Raw genomic sequence first — 19,748 nt, 5'->3', positions numbered from 1 at the left:
ATCTACTCCTCCATCTTCACCTCATCCGTCACGATCGTCCTTGTCTGCTTGAGTTCGAGACGTGTCGCACTTCTGGTCCTCTTGAGGTTCAGTGTCGGTGAGACTTCCTCGAGCTTCCTCTTCACGGTGACGGACGTGTTCACCTTTGTCTTTACGACTTTGACTTTTGGTTTCGGTTCTGGTAAATCCGCCGCGAACATGACTGCCTGACACCATCCTCCCATTGGACCCCACCTGTCTAGCAGAAACTGCTGAGTCTCATCGTATACCTGCTTCGACATTGGTTTGTTGCGAAGCCGCGATGGGAAGGCAGGATGTCTTGCAGCGATGGCCGCGACATGAGTGTCGATGGGAATGAGTGACGGCTGAAAATCTCTTCAGCTTGCACCTTTTCATACTCCTCACTCACCTTGTCCATACACATGAGCATAACACAATCTGCGACTTTACGTCCCACACCTTTGAGAGCAACTAGCTTTTCTCTGACTGTATCCACGTCTTGATTTCTCCATCTGAGAAGACCTGCTTCTATTTCCTCCTTGAACTCTTCCTCCAGGGTTTGCAAGCTAGACTCGATGAAGGAGGCACGATATCCGAAACCCATCGACCTCAACAAAGCTTCAAGCTTTGTGGGAAGAGCGGTGGGAGTTGGGAACAGGTGATAAGTGGTTTCACCATCGTTGTCCGGATTATGAAGAGTCACGAGAGGAGGCGAGAACGACTGGGAGAAACGATGTAACAAAGACGTGATACGGGGTATGTGATTGTTGGTAGATGTGATGAACCTACTTTGTCAGCATGCTTCCTCAGAGTCCCATCACTCACGCTATGAGACACTCCCATGGGTCTTGACGAAGAACCCTTACTCCCACTGCCCGTTTATTCACTTCCACCTTGCCGAACAGCTCCGGATCTCTGGCTCTCCAATCATCATACATCTTCTCCAGCTCTGGGTGAGCCTTCAGCTGAAAGTAATCGTTGACCCAATCCTTGGTGATACCTCTTCTCAGATCCGCTAATGCATCGTGCTCATTTCGGTATACTCCGGTATAATAAAGATGACTTGGAGATTGTCGAAGGCAGACGACTCGGGGAGGGTTATCGACGGCTCTTGAGAATTCTTCGGTGGGACAGCCAGGCGTCGACGACGCTATAGCATGCCTGTGCCATAGGAACGACTGCCCGACAGGTAATGAGTTGGCCAGAGTGAGATTCTTGAGGCTCAGTGGGATACTAGACCAACCCGAAGGGAATGGCGGTCTTGACATGGTTCTATCATACGGACAATGGACAAAGAGCAAGAAGAAGGATAATCCCACAAAAGGTCAAACGCGACATTTCACTATTTTGACTTTTGATTTCTTTTTCCTTCATATCATTCATGACCTCAACACTCACTTCATCATGAGCTCGACTGATAATCTCGCTATAGCATTAGATAGACTCAAGTTCTATGCTCGGGATGCGGTGGTGACCTTGACTCAGGTGAGCCTACACAACCGTAGCAAGCAGCTGACATTCAGTGTATTTGCAAACCGTAAGTGTGTACAATCATCATGCTCTCGCTCAACTGCCCTCTCACCAGCGATGCAACCCTCAAGGTCAACGGACGTCAATATAAGATAGAGAAACTGCTTGGTGAAGGAGGTTTCTCTTTTGTATACCTCATCCGTGATTTATACTCTGATCGACTATACGCTCTCAAGAAAATCCTGATCACTTCAGGACAAGAAGGTGTCAAGGAGGCTATGCGTGAAGTAGAGGCATACAGACGGTTCCGACATCCCAATATCATCAAGATACTTGATTCAGCGGTCGTGCAAGATGAAGGAGGCGAGGGCAAGATCATCTACCTGTGAGTTACACATGCTCTTTGACCTCTGCTGATAGAGCAGGTTCCTTCCCTACTATTCCCGAGGCAATCTCCAAGATGCCATTGCTGCATCATCTGTCACTGGAAATCGTACGCCTGAACGCAAATTGCTGGAACTTTTCCATGGAACCTGCCTAGCGTGAGTCTTACCGAGACCCTCGCATTGCTAATGAACCAGTGTTCGCGCGATGCACAACTACCATCTGCCCGCTGTCTCAGCATCATACCCTCCCACCCGCGAAGATGATCCCTTAGTGGGCGAACCGGTCTTTGATCATGACGATGAATTAGCCAATGCTGAGGAAGGAGAACTGATACCATATGCGCATCGGGATATCAAGCCAGCGTATGTCTAACATATAGTTAACACTCGCTGATAGTCACAGAAACATCATGATTGCCGATGACGGAAGTCCCGTCCTGATGGATTTTGGCTCTACGATTAAGTGAGTTGAAAGACCTCGGAGCCCTTGCTGACTGCTTTCCAGAGCTCGTATCAACGTGGGAACAAGGCAGCAGGCTCTACTGGAACAGGTGAGTTGACATGTTGTTGAAGTAGACTCACACTCTCAGGACATCGCAAGCGAACACTCCTCGATGCCATATCGAGCTCCAGAGCTTTTCGACGTCAAGACCGGTAAGATGCTGGATGAGAAGGTGGATATTTGGGTGAGTCATGCAAATCATGCATCTGTGCTGACTGCTTCAGTCGCTCGGCTGTACGCTCTTCGCCGTTGCGTATGGCCATTCACCTTTCGAGGTCGACGGCACATCCATCGCAATGGCCGTTGGCAGTGGACGTTACAAGCACCCAGGAGGATACTCTCAGTCACTAGTGTCGCTCATCGACGCTATGCTTATTGTGAATCCAGAACAGAGACCAGATATCCAGAAGGTGGGCCATATAATCTAAATGACATATACTGATACTGAAACTGTATGCTAGGTGATCGACCTGACGGAACAGGCCCTAAGATCAGTCTAAATATCCCTCATCGACACCCTCCACCTCTAGCTCTTACTTCAGCCAACCATCTCACTCTCGCCATATGAACCTCCATATCTATCATGACTCTCTGTACATACTCCCTGGGCAGGGGTGGAATTGAAGAAGGGAAAGGACGGAATTGAGGAGGAGGGGGCGGAGGAATGGGCACTCGTTCCGCAATTGGTCGCCAGTAAGGATGAAGGATTTTTTGCGGATGCTGTTATATCATATCAGTACCATTACTCCTGTAGACAGTGACTCACATGGACTCTTTGAGACAGCCTTGCTTTGACCCAAACGATGTCAGATGATATGATGATTGGCATGTTGAAAAGCGGATGATAAGGGGGAGGTTGAGCGAATCGAGGTCTTGCTGGTATGCGGGTTGATGGCGCAAACTCTGCTTCAAAGACAGAATGCGAGGAGGTCGGCATTGGAGGTGGCAAGATAGGATTTTGAAGCTTATCCAGTCTCTCATCGTAAGCCGCTCTCTCTTGGGGATCCGATAACACCTCATACGCCTCTACCGCAATAGTCAGTGATCTGTAACCTTGGAGAACAGGCCTGTGCTACTCACTTTGCAACTCCTGAAACGTCTCCTTCGCTAACGGGTTATCCAAACATTTGTCGGGATGACACTTTTGGGCGATCCGAAGATATGCTTTGCGTACTGAGCATCAGTGACGGTAGACTTGCCTATCGACTCACCTTCACTTGGCTCGGCGTCCTCGTCCACTCTGAGAACCTCATAATAAGTCGGTAGTTCTTCGTTCGCTGCGTCAGTCATGTTTGAATGGTGACATGATACTGATAGGGGATACGGTGAGAGGAGATGCGGTCAATTTCAGCCTGATGATGAGACAGGTGGCAAGATGGAAATATAGATGTCTGGTGATGGATGTTGAGTGACCAATCATGGTTGTCGGGGGAAGATGCACGCACACAAGGGTTCATCCTTTCATCCATCCACGCTAAGACATAGATACATACATGCAATGTTTATACACACAACTATCAAACACGTGAACATGCTCGCTCATTGACCAAACATGAACGATTTATCCATTTCACCATCCACGATCCTAGTGTCCTGCTTAGCTCCTGACAAGTTATCGCGCAACTAAATGACATGGTCAGAGCAAGTCGACGCCTGTGTACAGCTCACGAGTAAATTCTCCCTTTCCAACTCATCCGTGCGCTTCTTAGCTTGCTCTAGCAAAGCGATATATACATCCAAGTCTTTCGGAGCTGCTGTTGGTGTCGGTGCTGAACTTGTATCGAGTTCTTCCGCTTTAACCTGATGCGTGGTTGGTATTTTGCTTTCCAATACACTATCATAGGGATCGGTCAGAGTGATAATCATCACCAAATAAACCGTCTCGACTTACCCTATGGCCTGGGACTGTTCAATCGTTTCTTGTCGGCTCGCTCGTAGCATCTGTTCCAGCTGACAAACCGTTAACGAAAGCTATGAAATACATGACTTACCTCGTAAACCCGTGCTTTGGCGGCTTCAGCCTCTTGCAGAGCATTCTTGCACCGCTGTACATCCTCATCCCTATGTAGCACTATTAGCGATCCGCCAAACTCTCGACAGACTCACCATAACCGCTGCGATTCTGTGAGCTGCTTCATCCTTGTCTCGTAGTCAGATATATGTCGAATCTTGGGTTCGGCTTCGGTAAGTCGGTTCTGCAACTTGAACCGTCTGATATAGCTGTCAGCACAATCTCCTTCTCGAGCGATCCCACTCACTCATTCTTCACTTCAGCAAGCTCCTCGCGCTGAGTTTTGACCATTGCTCGTGCCTCACTCAGCTCCGCACGTATACGGGCCGCCTCCGTCTGCCAAGTCGCTTTCTCCTCCCGAAACGAAGCAACCTTCTCTCGCAGTTGCCCTTGCCATTTGACATGCTTCTGCTGAGCTTGAGATGCTTCAGTCCTCGTCTGAGAGAGCTGAGCGGTAAGTTCGGCGATCTGTCCAGCCTGAGCTTTCAATCGATTCACCTAAGAATATCAGCTTAGCTCAATGGTCCTTACCACTCACAAAACTATGTATTTCAGCTTCATCGTTGTTCAGTCGTAAAGACGTTTTGTGTAGCCGGCCGATGTCTAGATAGATAATTTTCAGCTCAGAGCAGATTCGTCCTGCATATGACTTACGATACAAATACTGCCTTCTCACTCTACTTGTGAACTTGGCTTCCAATCTCAACAGCTCATTCTCCTTCGCTAACCTGTTACTCAGATTCGCCGAAGCCGAATCCACCTGTGGAGGCGCAGACTGTTCATCCTGTTCAAAGAGTCCGGCACCCGTGAACCCTTGCTGATCGGAATTGGATAAAGCTTGCGAACGAGCTATGAACTCCGCAGCATCGATTCTCTCCCATCGCTTCTCGTCAGCAAGTTCGGCAGTTGATGTGAAGACGACCAATGATGGATGAAGTCGGAAATCTCGAATCAAAGGCTCCAATCTCGTAGCTAAAACCCCAGGTGTCCAGATCATCTCCCAGTCTACGGCATAGATGGGAGTCACGTTCTTCCCTCGTATGTACGATACCGGATCTCGAACAAATGCAATGACGTTTGAAGGCCAAGCACCATACATGGCGATGATGAACAATTGAGCGATACGACGGGGTTTCATGTGCTCTGGAAGCTCGAGGTCCATCTCCACCGCCGATTGGGCGACCAGCCAGTCAAGCGAAGGTTCTGGCAGCTCGGTCCGAGTGAATCCATCACGGGGGGGCAAGGTGTGGTCGATGAATGGTCGGTCACGCCAAGATATTGCTCGACCCAGGACGATGGCCAGCAAGGGGACCTTTGGGGTCAGCATGAGAGGTGCGTACGGGAGGATAGCGAGGAGAAGTCGAAGGTTGATACTGAATAGTTGATTACCGGTGTCCAGCATGAGACTCTGGATGAGAATGTCAACCAATGAGCTCCCCGCGACTGCCGCCATAAGGGTCGATGAGGAGACATCAGATGGTTCGTAAGGGGCTTCGAGGATCGCTTGAATAAGCAGCGTCGCTATTGGTATTCGCAGTAGCGATGTTCGATAGGCTCTCGTGCAAGATTGCAAGAAGTTCTTCTTGTCAGCAAAGCTCTACAGTCCGTATTGACTCACATCAAAGTTCAAACCACTCCAAATTACTAAGATCCTTTTCAGCGTGACATGCGAACGAGAGTCGTCCTCAAGAGCTTTTAACCAAGAGTCTGAAGGGAAAGCCTCGTGTGCCAGAGCAGACCCTATGTATTCTACTATACGAGCTGTTCCGGGAGATGTTCCATCTTGCTCTTCAACCCATTTCAAGGCGATATCCGACCAAAAGGCATGAGGAGGAAGTAGCGCAGCCGCCTGGAGAACGGCGTGTCTCGAAGACAGTGTGTCTGTCTCCTGAAGAATCTCCAGCAAGCCGTGAGTCAACTGATCCGCATCTACGTCGAGGAGGTCGGGAGTGGTGAGGGAGCCGATGTCCTTGGGAAAGGATCGGATATCATTGAGAACTGATGGAAGCGATGTAGCACTGGTCAGATATGTACACTCCCATGTCCAAGATGGAAATCGACTGACACTGCTCCACACTCATCCTCTAGTATGTTATATATGATGCTTGCGACGGCGCTCCAAGGGTTTTTGTCATCACGATGAGAAGGAGAGTGGGAATGAGAATATGAGATGAATGTCATGATAACATACGAGTGTACTGCACTATGCACTTATGTACTATATATATGGTGGGTGGATGGATGGTTCCCCACGGTTGATGGTGGAGGGGTTCTGTTTACAACAATTCAGCTCAACCTTCACTCGCCATTCATCCATCCAATCATTTATCATCCAACTTGATCGACTCAGTCTATGGCTACATCCCTTGCTTGACTCTACCCTTATCATGATCGTCTGTCATCTCTGTGGTACATCTATCGCGGACTTGAATTCTCGCTGTTCCAAATGCTCCGGCAGGGCAATCGGTATGTCCTGTCTCGCCGTCTCATTCAGGACGTACATTGACAAGGTGACTATAGAACGATCAAATCCCATCAAATCTCTGCTGTCCTCCCCACAGAAAAGGGGTAGTCCAGATCGATGGGCTGAGAAGTGAGCTCTGTTCCGTATTATCACGCCTCAAGGTGGATTTGTGAATCTAATTCTTCCCCCTTCAGGTATACCACTCCTAAATCACCTTCCTCGCTGTCTTCCTCTCCTCTCAGTCTCGGCTATCGTATCAGTGGATCCCAAAATAGCAACAGTCAGTCTCAGAGACCGGGCTTGGCTAGGACGGAGACTTTCGATGTTGCGCTCACCGCCTCCTCTGACGCAGAATTGGCACGAGGTGGGTCCGGTGATGCCGATACCGCACAGCAGCTCAACTGATTAGTCTGTCAGTGTACGGCTCGGTGCTGGACCGTGGTGTACAGCATCCTCAATGTAGAAAATGTGGTACAGACATCCGATCTGGGATGAAGATCTATCTCGCAAGGTAAGTCGATCTTGATGCGCGATATGTACTGATCATTATCAGGCATGACTTTCCTCCACTGCTTACAGGCGATACGTTATGTAAAGGCTGTTATACAGAAGCCTTTCCGATAGGAGTGTGCCATCGCTGTCAGCTTCCCATCATAGGCGATAGAGATGAGGGTCTCGGTGGGCAGCATATCTCTGCAAGAGGTCTCAAGTGGCATGGAAAATGCTTCACTTGCTCTAGTTAGTACATCATACTCGGCTCGTCACCAAGAACGTAGCTCATCTTTGTTCAGTATGTGACAAGGCCCCCAAACGCCAGATCACACCTCTGCTTCTACCTGATGCTTCGCCTGCCTGTCACGATTGCTACGAATTGCACTTTTCGGCAGGGATCCAGCAGTCATCTAAATCGATTCGTAGCTCGATCACAGCGGGGCCATCACAAAGATATCCTCGTCCCGGTGAGCTTTCAAGCAACACACAACTTCCCTCAAAGCCCTCCACAACAGCGGAAGAAATCAAACGACTGTCACAACCTGTTAGGAAACATACGGGCGAGGGCCTCTTGTCAAGTAAGCATTACATTCCCTCCTGTGTTCCTATATCCTTCTTTATGGACAGCTGTCACATCGTCATGGATACGATTGATGTCTCAGCTATAGTCTACCGCCTTAAATTTGTTTTTCAGTGGACTTTTCCGCTCCCATATGTGCTTGTTCTCTCAGAGTCCCATTTTCCCTCACCCGAGTCTTCAGCGTTCATCGCCTTCGAAGTTACGTGGTTGACGATTTTCGATTTTCCTGATCAATTACTGATGACTGCTTCCGTTTTCACATAACCTGAAGTTCAACCCCCTCTCATCGTCCCATCATCACGTCAATCTCCCTTTTCGCCGCCAGAAACCTTTCTTCGCAACGATGATCCTTCCAAAGGGCACGTCCTCAGAACAAAGCAGGATATCAAGACAGGACGCTCGCTGCAGACCACATCTGTACTTGATCGAATCCTAAAATTCGACGCCCAAGATAGCAACACTCATAACAAGTCGAGAGTGCATCGAGGAGATGTAAATTCCACTAATAACTCCCCTCGAAAACCTTTACATCCGATGAGGAGTCATAATACCTGATTCAGATAGTGTGACAACCCACTGCCCATAGCCTCTCACCCAATAGCCTCGTCGCTAATCAGCTATGATGCGACATTCATCAATCGAAATCTCATGACCGCATACCACAATTGTAGCATTAACGTCCCCGTCTCTACGCCCAACATCATTGTATATATTCGTGTTCTACACCAATGCATTATGACTATGTCGACAATCGCTTCTAGCGAGAGCCTACCTCACGCACCTAGAGGACCAGAACAAGAAAGCTAGACTACTGATTAAAATTTTATACAGTGTAGCTTCTAATTATTCGGTTCGAGGTAGGGACGGTGTAGCTCATGAAGAATGCATGATTCATGACCCATGTCGCATGAGCGAAAAGAATGAATCCGACCATTTTTGTAGTCCAAACTCTTCTTTGTCAAGTATATAAGACTGCTCGTCTTCAATTGCTATGGCGTCATACCTTTTGGTGCAGTGGTCTATTGCTCTTGTCAGGTTATGAGCCTTGAATGCTTTACCCAGAGATCACGGGTTCAAATCCCAAGGGGGTCACACAATTTTGCTCCAATCTGTAAAGTCCGGCTTTCTGCTCAATAGAAGCACACTGGCACCTTGATACAGGTCAGACAGAAAAAAAAACAATTGAATATCTCGCAAGGGGGAGTGTCAAGTATATAAGACTGCTCGTATTCAATTGCTATGGCGTCATACCTTTTGGTGCAGTGGTCTATTGCTTTTGTCATTCTTCCAATAGGGTTTCTTCCGTTGGTCTCGGAAAGGGTCAACCAATCCAAAAAAGATCCGCTCGAAACCGGCATGGTTGGAAAGATTATCCAAGCGGAAAACATCACTACCGGGTCTTCCTCTGGACTCAACTTCTTGACTACCCAGTTGTGGTCTCTCCATACAGAATGATGTTTAGTAATGACGGAGAGAGTGTTGAGTTATATCGATGCATGCTAAGTAAAAGAGAAGAGAATGAAAGAGAAAAGCGAAAATTTGATCAAGGGATGAAACCACAAGGTGTAGAAAACTACAGACGAGTTATATTACGTAATAGCTGGCTAATTAACCGGTAATAGAGCACTTATTCCGTCACTCCCCCTTGCTCTGATTTCTGGTTGACACCTAGTAGGTTTCTAAGCCTAGACAAAGTATCAGCAGGAAGGGACTTGGTGAGCATGTCAGCCAAGTTATCAGCAGATGGAACATGAGTGAGAGAGATGGTGTTGTCCAAAACCTTTTCTCTTACAAAGTGATGTCTCATTTCTATATGTTTTGACTTGTCATGATTAACAGGGTTTCTTGCCAAGGAGATAGCGCCAACATTGTCATTGAAGATTGGGAGAGGGTTTTGACCAAGTCCAAGCTGAAGATCTTCAAGTAGCAGTTTTAACCATACCGCTTGTTTTGCTGCATCCGCTGATGCCATGTATTCTGCTTCTGTTGTTGATAGTGCTACAGTTGGCTGTCTTCTTGATCTCCAAGCGACAACTCCACCATAAACCTTGAAGATGTATCCAGTTGTTGACCTTCTTGTGTCTAAGTCTCCACCCCAGTCTGCATCCACATACCCAAGAGCTACTCTCTTGCTAGACTCAGCATCAAATGTCAAGGCTAAATCGGTTGTACCTCTGATATATCTAAGACAGTGTTTGGCAGCTTTCCAATGGACAAGTTCCATTTGCTGAGATATCGAGATAGAACACCAGCTGCATGAGCTAGATCCGGTCTTGTGATTGTTGAAGCGTAGAGGATTGAGCCAACAACTTGAGCATATGGTAGATGACGTGCTTCTTCATGTTCTTGATCAGTTGAAGGTAAAGCTTTGAATCCAGTTGGTAGAGGATTCCTAGCTGGATTGCAGTTTGACATGTCAAATCGGTCCAATAGTGAATCTAGGTAGTGTTCTTGAGATAGATACAGCTTTCTCTGCTGTCTATCTCGGTGTATGTTGAATCCCAAGAAGTAGTTGGCAGGACCAGAGTCTGAACATTCAAATTTGGCGTTCAGGTCCTTCTTGAATTGGTCCAGAGCTTTCCTTGAGTTACAGGCAATAAGTTGATTGTCCACATGGAGAGAGAGCATGAGTAACTCCCCCTCACGTCTTCTAGCATAGAAGCAAGGGTCTGCTCTTGTTGGAACCAATCCTTGTGATTTGAGCCAGGTGTCAAGCGCTTGATTGAAGCATCTTGGTGATTGTTTGAGTCCATAGAGCGATTTTTGAAGCAGTAGACAGTAGTTGGCCGGTATATCACTTCCTTCAGGTGGTTCAAGATAGATTGTTTCCTCTAGAGTACCCTTTAAGAAAGCGGCGATGATATGCACTTGGTCGCTGTCAGAATAAGTGATCTATCGCTATACGTATAGATTCTCAGTAGTGGTTTCTTGTAGGGGTCAGATACTCAGTAAGGGTTTCTGTAGGGGTCAGAGCAAGTGTGGCGGAGCCTCACTCAAGCTACATATAGTGGTCGGTACGTTTCACATTGAATAGCAACCCCTAGTTGATGGCCAGTGCGTAACGCACTGGGACATGGCTTCACTTGGTATTCATTATATAGTTGTCCGTCACTCTGATACTTTCCTTTCTTTACTCTTCTTTCTTTACACATCAGATATACTATATACATAGTTATATACGTATATGCACCTCATATATCTCAACAGGTTATGAGCCTTGGTAGCTTAAAGCGGAATACCATTGTAAACAACAACACCTCAGTACACCTCAGTTCACCTCAGTTCACCTCAGTTCATCTCGGTTCACCCCCTTTCACAACTCAGCCCCCAATCCTTATCAATCCCATCTCCGTATCCACTCGCTCTACGGAAAATTCACCACTGCAAGCTAAGGTGACTGGTACTGCTTTAACGAGTGGTGAAAGAATCTGGTCCACCCCAGTGACAAGTCCCTGCGCTTCATAAGCAACAAGCAAACTTGTCCAGCCCAAGCTGAGTACTACAGGAGCGTTCATCCTACCTTTGTATCTGCTTGGAACAATACACTCACTCCATCTTGCCTTCCCTTCTAGTTGCATTCATTGACAGAATAAGACATCTCGGTTCACCTCAGACACCCCCTCCGGCTCTCACTACTGCTACTCTACTCTGGTCAACATGTCGGAATCAACGGACAAACTCGGTCTGGTCCTCCTGAAGGGATCATCAAACTATATTGAATGGGAGAACTCTATCACTTCGGCATTGATGTATAAGAACTTGGATGAATATATCTTGTTTACTCTTGGTCCAATCGGTGAGGTTAAACCTACTGGTGCTGAACTAGATGAACGTAGAAAGGTTGTTCGAACTGCTGGTCTTCTGCTCCAATCACTCACTCCTACTGTCCTGAACTCCTTGTCGCCAAAATTCAGATCAATCACTTCTCCCGATCCAAAGGGTTTATTAGATGAATTGAAGAAGAAATACTCTGCTACTGGTGGTGCTCGACAAGCAAAACTGTTCACTACAATGTGGTCCAATCCGTCTCCTGAAGGTGAAGATCCAATTGTCAAGCTATCTGAAATCAACTCTGCTCACAATCAGATCAACGTCAATAACAGCTCTGAAAATCAACTTCCGGACTTCTCTCTTGCCTATGCGATGCTCAACGCCTTACCTGATTCATACAGCAATCTCAAGCAAAACCTTTGGCTCAAATCCGATCTCAAATCTGAAGATGTGCTAGATGCCGTGGGTAATGAATGGCAAAGACGTGGATCTGAAGATGCTGTGGCAAATAAGACTTCTGGTAATATCAATACGGGTAAACGTCCTTGGACTGAGAAGTGGTGTCGGTACCATAAAAATTCGACTCATAATTCTAAAGACTGCTACAAACTGAAACAATCTTCTTCTGGTCGAGCACACATGTCAACCTCTCCAAACGGTGGTCAGGATGAACAAGTGAATAACGACAACAGCAACCATGGTGCGGCTGCAAATCTCACCACCTCCTTGAAAACAATGACATTCGATTCAGACCCAGAAGATGCCTTTGCGTTCAATGTTACATACAGTCTCAACTACTACTGCTTCCGACTGCTTCATCATTGATTCTGGTGCATCTCATCATATGGTTGGTGCTATGGTCAAATTGGATAACTTCACACCATCGCACGTCAAAGGTGTCAAGATTGGTAATGGTGCTCGTCTTCTGGTCAATGGTCAAGGTACTCTCACTCTCGGTAAACTCACTCTTCATAACGTTCTCAGAGTACCTGATCTTTCTTGCAACCTCATTGCTGTCAACAAGATCCCTCCTACCATGTACTGGACATTTGACTGTTTCACTGGTTGTCTAAAGGATAAAGAAGGTCGAACATTCGTCACGGCTCCTTTCAAGAATGGATTGTATTTGTTCAAGGCAAGTCATCTGGCAACCGCTTTCCAAGCTTCCGCTGACTCTCTACTCCTGGCACAGCCGACTGGGTCATTTGGGAGTGAGAGACGTCATGAGGTTAGCTAGAGCTGGAAATTTGGGAAAGGATGTACTTGTAAATACAACTCCAGAGGATGTATCGAATTTCACATGCGAATCTTGTATCAAAGGGAAAACTGGTCGTCTACCTGCACCTCCGGCACCTGACTACACCAGAGCTACCACACCACTTGGTCTGTTACATGTTGATTTATGGGGTCCATCACGTGTTGCTTCTCGTGCAGGCAATAGGTACTTCTTGACCATCTTTGATGATTACACAAGACGGGTTCATATCACTCTGTTAAGGGATAAATCACAAGCGCTCAATGCTTTGAAGGAATATATCACCATGGCAGAAACACAACTGGGTAAAAAGGTCAAACAAATTAGATCGGATAATGGTGGAGAATTTGTCTCCAATGCGGCTACGACATACTACAAATCAAAGGGTATCATTCACATCACCGTTCCTCCTGGTTCTCACGCACAAAATGGTAGAGTAGAACGGGTTCATCTGACAATTGTAAATGGTGTTAGAACTCTGTTAGCTGAGACAGGTCTTCCCAAAGAATTCTGGGCCGAGGCTGCCAAGTACATTGCATTCTCTCGTAACTGTGCTCCTTCTGGTGCGGCTAAGACTATAGGATTTGAAAGATGGTTTGGGAAGAAACTCAAGTTTGACCGGCTCAGAACGTTTGGTGAGAAGGTATACCTTAGGGATCATGTCAACACGAACAAACTGAATCCTAGATACAAGGAAGGTTTATTCATGGGTTACGCACACGATGATAGTACATCCAGTTACAGGATATACGACAGTCAGTCCAAGAAGATTGTTGTATCACGAGATGTGGTGTTTCTGAAAGGTCATGGAGAATGTAGGGGTCAAGGTATGGATCAGAACCCTGCATCAACCCCTAAATCAAGTCAAAACGGTCAGACCAGATCAGATGTTACGACCACACCTGAAGATGAAGTTACACCTCCTGCTGAACGACCTCCTAATCCAAACTCACCCAGGTTCCTGCTTCAACAATTGTCAAGATCAGATGAAAGAATTAGGTTACGGGCACAAACTGAAGAACGTATGCCCACACCTGGACCTGCAAATAACACCGAAGCTGAACACCCACCTCGACAACTGAGTCCGGTAACACATGTACGACCTGTGGAACAACCATCACTGCCTATATCTCCACTCGACTTGCCAATGGACGAATCATCGGATGAATCAATTGATCCAATGGCAATCACAGATGACCCAGAAACTTGGGGAACGGATCAACTTGCTCTTGCCAATGCTGCTGCCGCTACCAACCTACCTCAATCCTGGAAAGAAGCTAGAAGCTCGGGTGAGGGGGAGCATTGGAAGAAAGCCATGGACGACGAGCTGTCAAAGATGGAAAAGTACAAGGTCTGGAAAGTCGTACCAAGGGAACAAGCCAAGGGTAGAACCCTGAAAGCAAAATGGGTATACACTAGGAAGATAGATGGTGAAACTGGCAAACCGGCTGCCTATAAAGCTAGATGGGTAGCCAAAGGGTATTCTCAAGTTGCTGGTATTGATTACAACGAGGTATTCTCTGCAGTTGCTCATAAGGATTCACACCGGGTGTTCCTTGCTCTGGTCAACTACTTCAACTTGGACTGTATACAAACGGATATCATTGCGGCCTTTCTCAAAGGTGGATTAGAAGAGGAGATATATCTCGAACCACCTGAAGGTAGTGATATCCCAGCAAACATGGTCTTACTTCTGCAGAAATCACTGTATGGTCTGAAGCAATCACCTCGATGCTTCAATATGGAATTTGATAAATGGTTGAGGGAACAAGGATTGATGCCTACTAGAGCGGATCCTTGCTTATATGTAAGACGACGTGAGGGGGAATTACTCATGTTAAGTGTTCATGTGGACGATACGCTCATTGCAAGTAACTCGACTCCCGCTCTCACCAAGTTCAGGAAGGATCTTCACAACAAGTTTGAGTGTAATGATTCTGGCGATGCTGGTTACTTCTTGGGATTCAACATACACAGGGATAGAGCACAACGCAAGCTCTATATCTCTCAAGAACACTACATGGAAGCTTTACTGGATCGATTTGACATGTCAAACTGCAATCCCAGTCGATCACCTCTGCCCACTGGTTTCAAAGCGGTACCTTCAACTGATGAAGAACATGAGGAAGCACGTCATCTTCCATATGCTCAAGTTGTCGGCTCAATCCTTTACGCTTCAACCATCAGTCGACCTGATCTGGCTCATGCTGCTGGTGTTTTATCTTGGTATATCAGCAAATGGAATACATCTCATTGGAAAGCGGCAAAACATTGTCTTAGGTACATCAGAGGAACAAGTGATTTGTGTCTGACATTTGATGCTGAGTCTGGTAAACGGGTAGCACTTGGATTCGTAGATGCGGATTGGGGTGGAGATCTGGATACTCGGAGATCAACAACCGGTTACATCTTCAAGGTATATGGTGGAATCGTCGCTTGGAAGTCTAGAAGACAGCCAACTGTAGCTCTGTCAACAACTGAAGCAGAATACATGGCTTCAGCTGACGCAACTCGACAAGCTGTTTGGTTAAGGTTACTCTTGGATGATCTTCAACTCGGTTTGGGTAATGATCCCTTCCCTCTCTACAATGACAACATTGGTGCCATCTCACTTGCCAAGAACCCGGTTAACCACGAGAAGTCTAAACACATAGCGATGCGACATCACTATGTCAGAGAAAAGGTCAATGATAATACGGTAACATTATCACATGTGTCTTCGGCAGACAACCTGGCAGACTTGCTCACCAAGTCATTACCTCCCGACACTCTGGAAAGGTTACGGTCACTATTAGGTGTTCAAGGGCGATTAGATCAAGGGGGAGTGTCAGAATAAGTGATCTATCGCTATATTATAGATTCTCAGTAGTGGTTTCTTGTAGGGGTCAGATACTCAGTAAGGGTTTCTATAGGGGTCAGAGCAAGTGTGGCGGAGCCTCACTCAAACTACATATAGTGGTCGGTACGTTTCACATTGAATAGCAACCCCTAGTTGATGGCCAGTGCGTAACGCACTGGGACATGGCTTCACTTGGTATTCAGTATATAGTTATTCGTATCTCTTATACTCTCCTTTTCTTTTCTCTTCTTTCTTCACACATCAGATATACTATACACATAGTTATATACGTATATGCACCTCATATATCTCAACAAGTGCTGTGGACATGTTCATTTGCTCTGTATTTCACAATTGTTGGCGTTATCAGTCGTCAATTGGACCACAGAAGGGAACAATTTCGGAATTTCCGCCGGCCATATAGGCTACTAGACATACTGGTTGACCATGGCCGTCATGACACTGTACCCCAGGGTTCAAATCAAGCATCTTGATGGGGTTTCTGGAACAAACCGTCTTCCATTGCTTATGGTGAGCAGATGTAAGAGAAAACAATGTATCTTTCCGCGTCTGGCCGTATAAAATTGTTCTTTTGCCATATCGATGTAATGGAACATGTTCTTGCAAGCCTTTGACAATGTTTAAATAAAGACAAGATGGAAAGGATACAGCCATTTGTCTGCTTGACTTACAAATGATGGTGACAACTTCTCAACATCCTGCAAAGCTTCTGCAATTGCCGATCCAATCTCCTGCAGAAGGATAACAATTGGATTCTGGGAGGCAAATCCACTCCTGAAATGTAAAATTTGGTTCTCTGCAATTTGGGAACAAGTATGCACAGTTGCAAAATCCTTTAGCAACAGCTTAAACTCAGTCACTTCTTGACCAGCATGTCTCAAGCCCCACAAACAAGCCCTGTTGACAAGTCCAAGTCCTGTCCTTCCTTCTGAGCATCACTACAAGTACCTTCCTATCTCACCTTGTATGTCCTTGTCCCCCTGGTCCTAGTCATCCTGTAACCTTGCCAAGCAGTACTTACCCCTCCTCAATCAATACATGGGGAGGATGTGTCAAAATGATCTAAATTTTGACTTCAGTAGACAGCCTAGTAGATAGGCAAGCAGATGATAAGGGGAGGACGGAAGATGGGATAATCTGACCAAAGTTAAAAATAGAGCAATAAGACTGTTGAATGACCAACAATATTGGAACCTGAACATTGTTGAGACTTACACAACATCCTAGCTAAAGCAATGAAATACTATGACATATAGTTTGCCAATCCCAAGGGAAGTTCACTTGCAACTTCCATCATCGGACAGACACTAATCACTTAGCGACAGGAACAATCCGACACAAGTCTCAAGGCAACCCGGTGTTATACCCAGTTCTGACAATCTCTCAAAACTCTGTAATATGCTTGTGAGCTGTCTTTGAACAGTGTTATGTGAGCTTGTCTGGTATAACCATCATAAGCTATTTGGAAATTTTAATCACTGCCGCTGAAGACAACATATGCTGGACCCCAAAGAACACCATGCAGAAGGGCAAGAGGAGCGGTTGCATGAGTAACCCCAGGAGCAGGAGATGAAGGTAATTGGAGAACAAGCTCATCAATCCCTTCAAACATCTGCCTTCTGACTCATGATTCACATCTAAAATCCTCAGTTCAGTTTCTCCCCTCTTCTATGCCAACGGGCTCACGGTCGCATCGAGAAGCTTGTGCACTCATTGCAGTATATGTATGATGCATCACTAAACATTTTTTGTTCTCTCACGACGGCGAGTGCGTTCGATGCGTGTACAGAACGGCCAGCAAAAACATTTCTCGAATCGTTCTTTATGGAAAGAGGAAGAAGGTTGAATTTCGGAGTCAAGTGGAAGCAGTAATAGGTAGGCACGAATGGCGGAAACCAGGCAATCTCGAGCTGAGTTTACCCAAGAGACTTATACAAGGTAACTCAGGGCGATGACCAGGTAGAGGGACATCACTGTGGGTGAGATCAGCCGCTGAGATCCGTATTGCGCGAGCATTGGGGGAAGACTTACGCATGACACCCTCCATATAGTTGGATCGACCTGATGCATCATTGTCAGGATGGACAACTGCCTAAGCACACAGAAGATGACTCACCGTCTTGCAGTAAAAGGTTTACGAGCATGACAGAGACGAACAACACAATGGTCTCGAAGTTGGCCTGCGAAGTTTAATGAGGCCTGCAAACGAGATCGACGTAAGAAGGGACGTACAAAGAATAATGTCAAGTTCTTGTGAAGGGGCCAAGCTATGATCACAAGCAAGGGGATCATACCAGCAGCGATTTGAATGCTGGACCCAACGCTTACACCGATGGTCAATTCCATCTTCCCTTTGCAGGCCATCCACACGGACGTGACATGCTCAGCGGCGTTGCCGACAAGTGGAAGGAGGATAAGACCGATAAATCTGTCGTCGCATCAGCGTTGTTCATTGGTGAATGAGCTTACCTTTTGGGAATATGCCATTGCTCAGCGGTTTCGTCTATACTTCCCACCAATATATCGGCGCAAAAAGCGGTTATAACGGTGATGACCACCAGCCATACACCGGCGCTCCATTGATCCATGGAGGCAACTTCAGCTTCTTCATCTTCGGCTTGCTCAGCTTCGAAGAGCTGGGCGTGTGTACGAAGTTGAAAGTAGAGATACCCGAGATAAGTCGCGAGAAGAATGATGGAAGTACCCCTTGACAAGATAAGGAGACCTCGAAGCGATGCGTCGGGAGGGTCTGGAGCACCGTCTTCGAGTAAAAGTTTGAGAGTTGATTCCACTCCCTCGGTACTCGAAGCGTGGTCTGAGGTATATCAGCTTGGATGACGAGGTTGATGGTCAAATGGCTTACATGCAGCAGGTAGAATGAGCGTGATGCAAGCCAGGGTCAGGAGGGAAGAGCTTGCTTGAGCGGCAGTCACTTGGAAGGTGGACTCGTGAAAGAAGAAGCCAGAGCTAGATGGTCATCAGCTGCGGTTTAACAGACGGTGAACTCACGCAAAAAAGCTCATGCCCAGAACCAAGAGTACGTTGGACAATACACTACCGAGCAGGGAGGTTTGCACCAATCGGAGTTCATCTGCGAGGCTGATCAGCAAGTCGCTCTTCAAGGTTTCGCAAATGAGTATACTCACTTTGGGCAAGGGCCGCGATGGCAACGATCAATTCGACGGCATTACCGAAACTGCGTGATGCTTAGCTAAAATTGTCCATGCGGGATTCACTCACGTAGCGTTGAGCAAACCACCCAAAGTCTGACCAAGCTTCATAGAGAGTTGTTCAGTACTGTCGCCGAGGAGCTTTTGAAGCCATCAGCAAGATGCATTGCCCTTTGACGCGACTCTTACCTTTGCAAGCGGCACGATAGCTAAGAAAGAGGTAGCGAAACGAGCGGCAGCACTCCAGTGGAGAAGGTCGGCTGGTGAATTGAGTTAACGTCAGAATAGCCTAGCCCGACAACACGTTCTTCAAACTGACCGATGATTGACAAGGGGACGAATACGATGAGGATGTTGAGCCATGAGCCGAAGAGGAGATACCTCGACGACTTGATGGGGTCGAAGGGGGTACGATGAGAAGGTTCATCGTGAGCATGGTTCGAGCCCAGAAGCGGGGTGGTCTCATGAGTGGGCATCCTGAGAGATGGAAGAAGGAATGGCAGATGTTTGAGCGATGTATGGCCTGTGCTATATAGGATGGAATGGTAAGATTGAGACAAACAAAGGGGGAGCAAGCAAAGGATAACAAAAGCTGTACGAGTTCCCTCTCCCCAGCGACTCGCAATCAATGCCAAGCTAATGTACCAGTACTGATCTATTCATGGTGAATTGATTCCGTCGACTCTAGTGACGTAGCAGGAGAATGGGCACGTGCGTACTTCCTAACTCCTCAGGCACCGATGATCTCACTCGGATTCAATTGAAAACCAAAAAAAAAATAACTTAG

At 46.8% G+C, this 19,748-nt stretch overlaps 7 protein-coding genes across 7 annotated transcripts; 3 read left to right on the top strand and 4 right to left on the bottom strand.

The window, feature by feature from the left end:
• Positions 1 to 2: 2 nt before the first annotated feature.
• I203_108224 (uncharacterized protein) lies at positions 3 to 1,268 on the bottom strand (the record flags this gene model as incomplete). The annotated part of the gene is made up of 3 exons (XM_065518358.1): positions 3 to 365; positions 410 to 785; positions 838 to 1,268. 3 exons carry the CDS (start codon positions 1,266 to 1,268, stop codon positions 3 to 5), a joined length of 1,170 nt encoding a protein of 389 aa, XP_065372723.1.
• A 136-nt stretch (positions 1,269 to 1,404) lies between these two features.
• I203_108223 (uncharacterized protein) lies at positions 1,405 to 2,229 on the top strand (the record flags this gene model as incomplete). Its single annotated transcript, XM_065518357.1, has 4 exons — positions 1,405 to 1,470; positions 1,524 to 1,537; positions 1,586 to 1,855; positions 2,052 to 2,229. 4 exons carry the CDS (start codon positions 1,405 to 1,407, stop codon positions 2,227 to 2,229), a joined length of 528 nt encoding a protein of 175 aa, XP_065372722.1.
• Positions 2,230 to 2,266: 37 nt separating this feature from the next.
• Positions 2,267 to 2,858, top strand: I203_108222 (uncharacterized protein; the record flags this gene model as incomplete). The annotated part of the gene is made up of 4 exons (XM_065518356.1): positions 2,267 to 2,319; positions 2,362 to 2,407; positions 2,583 to 2,768; positions 2,820 to 2,858. 4 exons carry the CDS (start codon positions 2,267 to 2,269, stop codon positions 2,856 to 2,858), a joined length of 324 nt encoding a protein of 107 aa, XP_065372721.1.
• Positions 2,859 to 2,865: 7 nt separating this feature from the next.
• On the bottom strand, positions 2,866 to 3,648 carry I203_108221 (uncharacterized protein; the record flags this gene model as incomplete). Its single annotated transcript, XM_019148396.1, has 4 exons — positions 2,866 to 3,078; positions 3,125 to 3,384; positions 3,439 to 3,522; positions 3,570 to 3,648. 4 exons carry the CDS (start codon positions 3,646 to 3,648, stop codon positions 2,866 to 2,868), a joined length of 636 nt encoding a protein of 211 aa, XP_019001979.1.
• Positions 3,649 to 3,897: 249 nt separating this feature from the next.
• Positions 3,898 to 6,450, bottom strand: I203_108220 (uncharacterized protein; the record flags this gene model as incomplete). The annotated part of the gene is made up of 10 exons (XM_065518355.1): positions 3,898 to 3,981; positions 4,027 to 4,192; positions 4,250 to 4,299; positions 4,350 to 4,419; positions 4,465 to 4,569; positions 4,617 to 4,846; positions 4,908 to 4,972; positions 5,024 to 5,777; positions 5,988 to 6,367; positions 6,435 to 6,450. The coding sequence occupies 10 exons, from the start codon at positions 6,448 to 6,450 to the stop codon at positions 3,898 to 3,900; spliced, it is 1,920 nt and encodes a 639-aa protein (XP_065372720.1).
• A 387-nt stretch (positions 6,451 to 6,837) lies between these two features.
• I203_108219 (uncharacterized protein) lies at positions 6,838 to 7,238 on the top strand (the record flags this gene model as incomplete). Its single annotated transcript, XM_019148394.1, has 2 exons — positions 6,838 to 6,962; positions 7,028 to 7,238. 2 exons carry the CDS (start codon positions 6,838 to 6,840, stop codon positions 7,236 to 7,238), a joined length of 336 nt encoding a protein of 111 aa, XP_019001977.1.
• A 10,482-nt stretch (positions 7,239 to 17,720) lies between these two features.
• Positions 17,721 to 19,437, bottom strand: I203_108218 (calcium/proton exchanger; the record flags this gene model as incomplete). Its single annotated transcript, XM_065518354.1, has 11 exons — positions 17,721 to 17,764; positions 17,823 to 17,852; positions 17,908 to 17,971; positions 18,024 to 18,102; positions 18,261 to 18,606; positions 18,655 to 18,758; positions 18,801 to 18,882; positions 18,938 to 18,987; positions 19,032 to 19,102; positions 19,151 to 19,221; positions 19,281 to 19,437. 11 exons carry the CDS (start codon positions 19,435 to 19,437, stop codon positions 17,721 to 17,723), a joined length of 1,098 nt encoding a protein of 365 aa, XP_065372719.1.
• Positions 19,438 to 19,748: the final 311 nt, after the last annotated feature.

This window comes from Kwoniella mangroviensis, chromosome 3 (genome assembly GCF_000507465.2).
Source record: "Kwoniella mangroviensis CBS 8507 chromosome 3, whole genome shotgun sequence".
Classification (NCBI taxonomy): Eukaryota; Fungi; Basidiomycota; class Tremellomycetes; order Tremellales; family Cryptococcaceae; genus Kwoniella; species Kwoniella mangrovensis.
This window is presented reverse-complemented; position numbering and strand designations above follow the sequence as displayed.